This window comes from Papaver somniferum, chromosome 1, assembly GCF_003573695.1.
Source record: "Papaver somniferum cultivar HN1 chromosome 1, ASM357369v1, whole genome shotgun sequence".
In the NCBI taxonomy this organism is placed as follows: Eukaryota; Viridiplantae; Streptophyta; class Magnoliopsida; order Ranunculales; family Papaveraceae; genus Papaver; species Papaver somniferum.
This window is the reverse complement of record NC_039358.1, coordinates 232,345,997-232,356,885: the sequence shown is the minus strand read 5'-3', so window position 1 is coordinate 232,356,885 and position 10,889 is coordinate 232,345,997. Positions and strand designations below refer to the sequence as shown.

Below are 10,889 nucleotides of genomic sequence, written 5' to 3'. Positions count from 1 at the left end.
TTTTACTGCGCTATTCTTATTGGCGTTAAGCGCTATTCTCAATATCGTTCAGATGGATTCCACGGACCCTTCCATCATTTCATGGAACCCTGTTTGGATTTTCTGTGAAATTCCCCAACTTGGAAGTCACTAGACTTGACAATCCATGGTTTTTTCACACTTGAAATATGATGGATTCCACCGTAAGACTTGCTCTAAGAAGTGAGATCCGGATGTAGCAAGTGCGAATCCGGCAACACCAGTGTTACTGAACCAAACTCCACTAGCAGGTGCTGAAATCCAAAACCGGGATGTCTTTAAGAAAAATTCTCTCCCAAAAATCCCGCATTGGCAATGCAAACACATTCCCCTACAATAATCTCTTCACTTGTCCAATCAAACTCCTCCAAAATCCCACATCATTCAAAACACCCCAACCCACGTCATCATCCTAAGATTCCTTCATAAAACTCCTCCAGATGATCCTATATTAATACACGCGTCCAGCATCTCCTCTTCCCCCATTATAGAGATTTGCGCAACATTTCTCAATTTCACTAAATCTCCCCCAGAGAGAAGAAAAATAAAAACCCTAAATTCTAACTCCAAATTTCTTCTTCTCCTCTTCTTCTTCTTCTTCTTCTTCTTCTTCCCTTCTAACTTTTCCCTGATCAGATCTGCTATAAAAATATCAAAACCCTAGAAATTCTTCGCAGAAATCAATTAGATCTGAGGTTTTCTCAGAGATGACGCGGATAACGGGGATAGGGAAAGCAGCATCAGTATCATTCGCACCAGATGCACCGTATTTTGCAGCAGGAGCAATCGCGGGAGCGTTAGATGCGTCGTTTAGTAATACAGCGAGTATTGAGATTTATAAAATAGATTTTACATCAGGTGATGAATTACCACTTGCTGGTTCATATCCAAGTCCAAGTAATGAACCATTCAGTCGTGTGTCTTGGGGGAAAGCTGGATCTGGTACTGAAAAATTCTCTCTTGGTTTGATTGCTGGTGGTCTTGGTGATGGGAGTATTGGTGTTTGGAATCCACTTTCGTTAATCAAGTACGTTTTTTCTAATTGCTTACAAATTCTCTTTCAATTTTGAAATTGAACGAGGTTGTTGTGGATTTTTTGTTGACTGACTGAGTAATTTGAATTGAATTGGATGTTAGGTTTCGATTTGGTGTTTTTTTTTTTTTTGAATTTTTGTGATTGGTTTTTTAGGTTTTTTGAATTTGGTCGTGTTTTTGTTTAGATTGTCAGATCTGAATTGGCGTATTGATACTGTAGAATAAGGAATCAATTGTGTTGTTGGAATGTTAATACTGTAAAATTGGTGGTCTGAAACTCACAATGTGTCAGTTGTTTTTGTTTGACGTGAGTAGTTTGAATTAGGAATTGCGCGATGCATTACATAGTAGTAGATTAAACAATGTACTATTAAGATGATGAGATGCTGGTATGTGTAATTTGTCAACGTAGATCTTGTGGATGTTTAGATTATTTGCTTAAAAACTGATTACCACTCTAAACCAACTGTAAGAATCTTGAGAATTTGCGCTCATGCGTGCATGCATCTTACTTGTGTTTTAAGATCTTTTATGACGGAGAAGAGGTGTATAACGGGTCAATTCGATATCTTCTCTTGTATAGAGATGCTATATAAGTATTTTAAGAATCTACTTGCAAATTATTTGCACCAAAACTAACACGTGGTTCACTTTCTGGTTATCTTGCTTTTGCAGTGGAACAGATGAGGCTCTTGTTCATCATCTCAAGCCGCATACAGGACCTGTAAGTGATGCTTTGGCGTGTGTTTTGAATTTAATGGATGTGGTCTCGTGAGATAACATTTTTGGGGACTTGCTCACAACCTTTTACTTCAGGTCCGTGGTCTGGAGTTTAATCTTCACTCAAATCTACTGGCATCTGGGGCAGATGAAGGAGATATCCACATCTGGGATATGACAAATCCAACAGAACCTATTCACTACCCACCTCTCAAGGTATGGAAGCACCCAGTATTTCTCAAAGGAAGTGGCATGTGGCATTTTCACATGCTTCTGTAAGTTTGGAGTGATCTAATATTCTTTATTTTTTACTTCTGTAAAAAAGAAAGTAATTTGTTTTCCTTGATTGTAAGTAATCTCCAAAAATAATATGTTAATGTGACCTTAATCTTCAGCTTATAAGAGTTGAAACTTGACCATTGTGAGTAAAACATGGAACAAGGTGGACCTACATGCTCTCTATTATATCCGCCACGGTGACCTTTTTGAACTTAGCAGCCAGGCTCTGGACCTCCACACTGTTTATAATGTTCCCGATAGTGGGAATCTCATTTGACACATTAAATTAAAGAGTCATATAAAATATGTTGCGCCAAACAATTGTCATGTAATTCCATAACACCATTAATGTAGATATTTTAGGAGTGGAGATGCAGATAGATTTGGCTTATGTAATTATTCTTCTATTAAAGTTGATTGTTGTGATTCCATCACTGCCTATGATCACTATGTAAGCATCTTATACCATCCATTTCTGAATTTTGTTGGTTTTAGCTCTGTCAGTTCACAGCCATTTCTTTTATGGTTCCAAAAATACTAAAGTAGGATTACATGTGTTACGTTGAAAATTACATGTGTTACGTTGAAAAGCTAATGGGTTATATATGTGTGATACAAAAAATTTGTACAGAGTGTTGGATCTGCTGCCCAGGGGGAAATTGCTTATCTATCTTGGAATCCGAATCACAATGTCCAACATATTTTAGCATCTACATCTTATAATGGGTCAACTGGTAAGGGGGGATTTTACATGATTACATCTTGTTTTCTTCGTATATCTTCATACCACTGAACTTCCCTTTCTTAGCTTATTATAAAAATATTTGTATATTTTGCAGTTGTTTGGGATCTGAAAAAACAGAAACCTGTGATCAGGTAAGATTATCCTTGTTGTTTTGATGTACCATCTGTACACGTTTGCAACCACATTGTACACATTTAGCGAATTTCATAATTCCTGTAATCTGATGTATAAACTGTGTTTGAACAGTTTCCGTGATCCAAGTAGAAGTCGGTGTTCAGTTTTGCAGTGGAATCCTGCTGCTGCAACTCAGCTCATGTTAGCGTCAGACGATGATTCATCGCCTTCTTTAAAGGTATGGGTGAAATGTTGGAAATTAAATGCCTAAATATTATTTAATTAAGTTTAGTAGGTTTAGTAATTTCGTTTCACACATCTTTTTACAGCTCTGGGATGTAAGGAACGCAATGTCACCAGTGAAGGAGTTCGTTGGTCACACTAAAGGTCTGGATAAGCATGCTCCTCCCTAACTGTTAATCAAATGACCGTAATAATTGTTTTTGCTTAGTTCAACATTTTTGTTTTGTTTATGGAGTTTGGAATAGTTATATCTGTCCCATTATTTCTAAGATTTCTTGATTTCTGCCGAACTTAACTGTTTTGGATCTGCCAACTATTTTCATTTAGCAAGATCTTCATGTCCACCCTAGCATGTGGTTTCAAACATGCATCGTCTTATAGGCAGTAGAATTTCGCACTTTGAACTGTTGTAACATGTTAGGGTATGACGAAGTTGAACTAAAATTTCTACCTTGGTTCAATTTTGTGCATAGTTCCTTAAGATTCTGTGTGATGCACGTGACACATGAATGCTCTTTTACAACATTTTATTAGCTGGCACTTTTGTTAATTTGGAAACTATCAGTTTCAAGTATTTGTTTCTTATGTGGCTGTATGCATCTGATTTATTTTTCCCTCTCACAGGTGTGATTGCAATGAAATGGTGTCCAACGGATAGCCGTTACTTGCTAACCTGTGGAAAAGACAGTCGGACTCTTTGTTGGGACACAGTTAGTGGAGAGGTAGAATTGTTTTCTTATCTGATGTTCGGCATTTGCTTGTCTAATTTGTTTCAGTTGTCCCATTATTTATTCAGTCACTACTGATTACAACATTCCTGCTTTTTGATCGAACTTAACTTGTTGCAGATTGTGAGTGAATTACCAGCTGGAATGAACTTTGACCTTCACTGGTATTCTAAGATCCCAGGATTGGTATCAGCTTCTTCTTTTGAAGGAAATGTTGGCTTCTACAACATTGAGGTAATTCTCTTACCACGATGTTACAAATGCAGCAGTAGAACCCTAATGATCAGTGTAGCCACTCATTAAAGCCTTGCCTAAATTCTGGAAATGTTTGTATATGGCCCTGCTGCGTCATTTTGAGGCAGCAGCACCACAGTTAATTGTGCGGCATCTCTAAACAGCCTTGTATTTTTTTTTTTATTTTGGTAAAAGAAAGTATCTTGCCAACCACTAGTTTTAATCCTGAAATATTAATTCCTTAGTCAAAAGTGCAAATTAAATACCCAATACTCTAAACCAAGCTTGAGTCTGATAAAATTGATAATGTACTTCATTTCCCTACTTACAAGAAAGTGGATGAGGTATTTCATTATTTGAAAGAGTTAGTTTCAAAATTATGGCAACCAATGATGTTAAACGCATAGTAGTGATGCTGCTATGTGTCGGATGACGTAGCAGCTCAATATCAATTTTCTTACTCATACTACATATTTGCTGATATCCTGCCCCCTGCAGTCTTAATTTTATTCTGATGCTTTGGTTGATATGTGTCTGTGTTGCATTGGTTCCGAGCATTGCTCAAGTTGATGTCTCGGTGGTTAAAATTTTCAACGAAACATGCACGTCTCCATTGCAGTGTTACTTATATCTTATTTCCTATTAGCAGTAATGGCAGTGTATGTCTTTTATTCTGAAGATACCCATACAATATACTAATATAAAGATTTTCATACAGGGACATAGAAGATTAAATGCAGGGGAGGGTTTCATAGACTCAGGTACTTATTTTGATTTGGTTGGGTTTCGTGTTGTTATGATTTAGTTAAGCTATAAACCTTGAGATCTCTGTGAATGACTCTAAGAGTATCCTGCCGTTGACTAGATAGTAAATATCTATCTTTTGTCATCTTGCCTTACTAGTTGTTATCTATCTTTTGTTCAGACCTACTACTTGTTGTAGTTACAATGTTTAATAAAAAGTTTAAAACTGTTGTTGCTCTCCGCTTATGCTGCTGTTTCAACTTACCTTCAGTGAACTTGAGAGCTCCAAATTGGATGAAATGCCCAGTGGGCGTGTCTTTTGGATTTGGAGGAAAGCTTGTTTCATGTAAACCTGGCCAGTCAGCCAATCCACCCACCGGAAGTTCTGAGGTATGGTATGACTTATTATGTTGCTTTGTTCTGCTTTTTTGGGGACGTATTGTTTATTATTTTTTTTCCTTCCAGGTTTACATCCACAACTTAGTTACTGAACTCAGTTTGGTGAGCCGCTCCACTGAATTTGAAGCTGCAATTCAAGATGGAGAAAAGACCTCTTTGAGAGCATTATGTGATAAAAAATCTCAAGAATCCAAGTATGTTTAAGCGTAGTGGTTTTATTTTCGAGCAGTTATTTAGATCACTTACTTTATGTCCATGTATGTGTTAAACAGATCTGAGGATGATAGAGAAACATGGGGTTTCTTGAAGGTTATGTTTGAAGAAGATGGGACAGCAAGGACAAAGCTTCTCACTCACCTTGGGTTCGTTGCACAGACTGATGAAGTTTTAGAGGAACTTCCTCAGGAAATGAATTCTGTCAATCTCGATGATAGGATAACTGATGAAGCAGGGTCAACTGCGCATAGGAGTTTGTTGCCTACTGAGGATGCAGAAGATTTCTTTAACAATATTGAAAGCCCGAGGGCTGATCCACTTCCATCCAAATCTCATGATACCATTGTTGGCGAAGAAAATTTGTTATCCAATGGGGAAAAAGTTCAAGAGGAATTGGATGAACAGGTGGGCAGTGATGCATCTTCGTTTGATGATGACATCCGATGTGCTCTAGTTACTGGGAATTACAAGGGAGCTGTCTCACAATGCATAAAAGCCAATAGAATGGCGGATGCTTTAGTTATAGCTCATCTAGGCGGTGAATCCTTGTGGGCAAGCACACGTGATCAGTATCTAAAGAAGAGTAGCTCGTCTTACTCGAAGGTAGCTAGAATTTAACATTTCAATTTAAACTGATTTCTTGAAAGGTTTATTAAATTATTTATAGTATTAGCTGATTAGCATGCACTCTTATTTAGAGCTCATATAATAGCATTTTATCCGCATCAGGTTATATCTGCCATGGTGAATAAGGATCTCACGAGCCTTGTAAACCACAGACCACTGGACTCCTGGAAAGAAACACTTGCTCTTCTCTGCAATGTAAGTTCTTTAATTTGTTCGTCCTATTAATTCCATACATCAGGATATTTTACTTGCATACTGTATGTAACTCGTATGAAACACCCCCATTCTTGCATTGTTTCTCTAAAACTCTACACTAAGAGAGGAAAATGAGGATGCCATCTTGGTTTATTTGCCTGATACAGTCTGGTCATTAAGCTTGAAATTGATGTCACGGGGCAGCTTGTATAAGTGATATGACATTATAATTGAAATGCTTCAGATCCTGGCAAAAAGTTGAAGCCCTGGTGTAAGCTTGAGTATTGAGTCTATTGTGACATTACTCTCTGAGTGTAATAAGTGTGGGGTAATTAGAGTGTACCAGTTCGTCGTTGATCTGTTAAATTTGGTTCCAACATATAAAAAATTTCAGCACTTAATGTGGGCATGCAATTGCTCTGAAGTTTACTTCCCACTTTTAACATCTTGCTACATTTTCTTACTTGTTTTTCATTCCATATGTAAACAGTTTGCAGAGAGAGACGAGTGGGCTACACTTTGTGATAGTCTTGCTTCGAGATTAATGACTGATGGTAGAACACTAGCTGCCACACTCTGCTATGTTTGTGCTGGTAATGTTGAGAAGACTGTAGAAATTTGGTCTAGAAGTCTGAACAATGAACTTGAAGGGAGACCCTATGTTGAACTTCTTCAGGAATTAATGGAGAAGACTATCATCCTTGCTTTTGCCACCGGGCAGAAGAGATTTAGTGCACCTCTATCCAAGCTTGTTGAAAACTACGCTGAACTACTTGCAAGTCAAGGGCTACTGACAACAGCAATGGAATATCTGAAACTTTTAGGATCTGAAGAAACATCTCAAGAGCTTGCTATTTTACGAGATCGCATCTCTCTTTCGATAGAAGGTGATTCTTTCGCTTCTCCTTGCTATTTTTGTGTAGGTTACACTGTATATAGATTTTGAGGTGCATGACTTGTCGCCATACTTCTTGGTTTTTGACCCTCATTTTCCGTTACTCATGATAAACCTTAAAAAGTAGCCAGCAACTGGCATAGTGGAAGTACACATAATTTCAGTGATAGAAGAAATCATGTCTCAAATGTTTAAATGTATAGCTTCAGTAACTAATAAATGCAAAAGCTCTTGCAATTACAACACTGCCGCAACGATGAAAACCTCCAATAAACATTTGCCGCTGATCCTCATTATATGATTTTTTTTGCCACCCTGGTCAGTTTTTCAGTGGCTAGCCGGATCATGGAATTACATTGTATTTTAAATTTTTAGCATTTGAGAATCTGATACACTGCGCAAATATTTGTTTTGCTTGCGGTTTGTTGAAATTTTTAATTTGTTTAATATTTGTTTATTGATATAATTTGTGATCATCAATTAATTTGTAGTTTTTTATACATTTGTGATGCAGAAACTGAAGGACCTAAGACTTCACAATATGAAAACCCTCAGCCACAGGAACCTGCATATTCTACAAATTTTGGTCCTGATGTATCTGGTTATGGTGTACCCAATGGCAGCACCCTTCCTTATTATCAGGTTTTTTTCTATGTTTTGTTTGATTTCTACAAATTGTGATATTTTGAATATTACATCTTCTTACTCTTCTTCAATTTCAGCCACAATCTCATGAGAGTCCTGCTGACGGCTATTATGGGGTAGGAGGTTATCCTGCACCTGCTCCTTTCCAGCACGCACCACCAGCACCTTCTTCTTTCCAGCAAGCACCACCAGCACCTTCTCAATTTCAGCCACAACCCTCCTTCTATCCGCCGCAACCCAACGTATTCCTTCCAACACAAACACCTACAACTCCAACGGTAATTTCTTCTGTTGCACTGTGTTATTTATACGTGGTTCTTTGTTCCTAGTTTTTGTAGCTCAGGAAGTCATTGCTTTTGTTTCCTTAATTGATAATGGTCCCGTTGTTTTGCTCACTATCTCAACTGTAATCCATTTTTGTTTGTTTCCAGACAAACTTTCCTCCTGCAACTGTTGCGCAGACCACTGTGCAATCTTTTACCCCTTCAAATCCTCTTCCTCTGAAAAACGTGGACAAGTATCAGACAACTTTGGGTGCTCAGCTATATCCTGTCAGTGTACATGCTTATATATAATTACATGTTTTATTATCATTCTTGTTAATTAATTGTCTATGTGGCATGTATATTCTTTAGTGTAATTGGATTTTGACTGCAACTTCTCCCTTTATACATCATCTTTTCAGGGAGTTGCTAACACACCGTATCAAACTGTGCCACCTTCATCTGGTCCTCTTGGTGGTGGTCCTTCTCATATGGGTTCCATTCCTGGCCATACAGTGTCTCAGGGCCCTGCACCTATACCTGCGCAAAGGCCTTTTATGCCAGGAGGGAATAACACTGCAGCAGGATTTTCTCAACGACCTGCAATGGGTGCTTCAATGCAAGCTCCAAGTCCTGCTCAGCCATCGCAAGCAGTTGCAGCTCCAGCGCCTGCAACTCCGCCACCTACCGTTCAGTCAGTTGATACATCAAAAGTTCCTGGTAGGTTACAACTCCCTCCCGTATTCAAAACTCCACATATTCTTTTGGTCTATGTTTTTGTAAAGGAGACAGCAAACTTAATCATGAGCTACAGCAAACTTAATCATGAGCTACAGGTCTTCTTTTCAATGTCTTTCCGTTTACTTGAACTCTGAGCATTATGAAACACTTATTGGACTTTGGAACCCAATTGCCATCTTGATTTATATTTGCATGCATACCTGGCGTAACCTAACCCTAACTCATATAATGATCATCCACGGCTTAACATGCCAGATTTAGGTTGACCCTGAGTCCCGACTCCTTGCCTTTTTTTATGTATATTGATTGTCGTGTTGCTTTTTTGGTCTGAAGAAAACAAAGGGTTTAGTTGATCAGGGCCTGGCTGATAGCCAGGTCTAGTTGCAAAATGGGCACTTCTGTCTTTAGGTTTTACTTCTCCATGTAATTGAGCTGGTTAAATATAATTTGTCATGCATTTTACTTCTGTATTATTTTGGTGTACGGATCAGCGGTACATTCCCTTCCTTTTCAGTGTTCCCATGCTTTTTTTATTTATTTCCTTTTTTGTCCTACATTTGCTTATTATTAGGAGTTAGTGAGCTGTTGCTTAATGTAACTTATATTATTTGTTTTTGAAATGCTTCAGCTCATCAGAAACCTGTCATCAGCACATTGACACGACTCTTCAACGAGACATCAGAAGCACTTGGAGGTCCACGTGCACCTGCTGCAAAAAAGAGGGAAATAGATGACAATTCAAAGAAAATGGGGGCATTGTTTGCAAAACTTAACAGCTCAGACATATCTAAGAATGCAGCTGATAAGCTTATTCAGCTTTGCCATGCCTTGGACAATGGTGATTTTGCTACTGCCTTGCAGATCCAGGTGAATAGTCTAGATAAACTTACCGTTAGTATTATTTTGTGACCACAGAAGGAACTTGTGTGCAGTCCATCGTATTAGTATGTTCTATTCAAATCATTATCATAGTGCACATAATGAGGGCACAGTTTACCAAAATAGACAAAGATTGTCGTATTTGTGTAAAAGAAGAGGTTTGAAGCTGGTTAAATGATTTGGTTTTATGGGAACTGAAAAGAAATTACGTTGCACAACAGGAGGCAACTACAAGTTTCCAACTAATTTCAGAAGCTTGTCTGCTCATTACGGATCATGACTTTGTTTGCAATGCAGGTTCAAATGACAACAAGCGAGTGGGACGAGTGCAACTTCTGGCTTGCAGCACTTAAACGAATGATCAAGACGAGGCAAAGTGTGAGATGAAAAGGTAACTATTTTAGTAGCTCATTTTCAGTCTGCATTATCTCTACTTTGCTTATATAAACAGTCTTAGAGGGAGCTGACGTTTTCTAATGTAACTCTCATTCCTTGGGCCAAAGTCAACAAACTCTGGCTAAAACATATACCGACCAACAAAGTCCATTTCTTCAGTCACCTCCCAACTAAGAACAGTATGGATTATGCTGGAGTAGGGAATTCACCAGTGTTAGTTTTATAGTATGGTGGGTAGAAGCAGGGTTGATTGTTTTGTAATTACACATTATGCTCATAGGAAGATTACATTTTAAACCAACTGTTTTATGTCATTACAACTTTATTTACTTCACATTGGTTTTGCAGAAGGAATGTGAGTCAGACGCAAAAGTTGTTTATAGAATTGAAGAATGTAAGTGATCAAGCTAGAAGGAGGAGAAATTAACAATGGACGAAAGCATCTATCTGTTTCTTCTCTTGATTTACTCCCCCATTTTCTTGAGTTAGTTCTCAATCTTCAGGATCCCTTTTTTGATTAGTGTCTAGTTTTTTGAGTTTGTCAACTCATTTGAAATACCACATCCTTTATTTCTTGAGCATGAGGCACCTGGATAAAGCAATTGTTCTGTATTTCTGAAACACAAGGTTGAAAAAGCTGCATAATCTCGTTATTAATCTGAGGCTTAGAAGAGGTGGCAATATTCTTAAAATGGTTAGTAAATATAGCTTCAATATCACTTCTGCTATCAGACCAAATGCCCAAGGGACCCTGGATAGAATTGATAGTTGAC

General features: G+C 38.0%; 1 protein-coding gene across 1 annotated transcript; it reads left to right on the top strand.

The window, feature by feature from the left end:
* Nucleotides 1-520: 520 nt before the first annotated feature.
* LOC113318975 (protein transport protein SEC31 homolog B-like) lies at nucleotides 521-10,808 on the top strand. The gene is made up of 22 exons (XM_026567278.1): nucleotides 521-1,045; nucleotides 1,729-1,777; nucleotides 1,870-1,989; nucleotides 2,684-2,786; nucleotides 2,892-2,928; nucleotides 3,044-3,149; nucleotides 3,241-3,298; nucleotides 3,779-3,876; nucleotides 4,003-4,116; nucleotides 4,835-4,877; nucleotides 5,132-5,250; nucleotides 5,326-5,453; nucleotides 5,532-6,078; nucleotides 6,205-6,297; nucleotides 6,788-7,184; nucleotides 7,707-7,834; nucleotides 7,915-8,115; nucleotides 8,269-8,388; nucleotides 8,523-8,820; nucleotides 9,470-9,708; nucleotides 10,018-10,111; nucleotides 10,465-10,808. The coding sequence occupies exons 1-21, from the start codon at nucleotides 726-728 to the stop codon at nucleotides 10,105-10,107; spliced, it is 3,408 nt and encodes a 1,135-aa protein (XP_026423063.1). The 5' UTR covers nucleotides 521-725; the 3' UTR covers nucleotides 10,108-10,111; nucleotides 10,465-10,808.
* Nucleotides 10,809-10,889: the final 81 nt, after the last annotated feature.

Coding starts and splice junctions, on each gene's coding strand:
- LOC113318975 (XM_026567278.1), top strand. CDS start 726: ATGACGCGGATAACGGGGATAGGGAAAGCAGCATCAGTATCATTCGCA. Junction 6,079..6,204: donor GTAGCTCGTCTTACTCGAAG/GTAGCTAGAATT, acceptor TATCCGCATCAG/GTTATATCTGCCATGGTGAA. Junction 9,709..10,017: donor CTACTGCCTTGCAGATCCAG/GTGAATAGTCTA, acceptor TTTGCAATGCAG/GTTCAAATGACAACAAGCGA.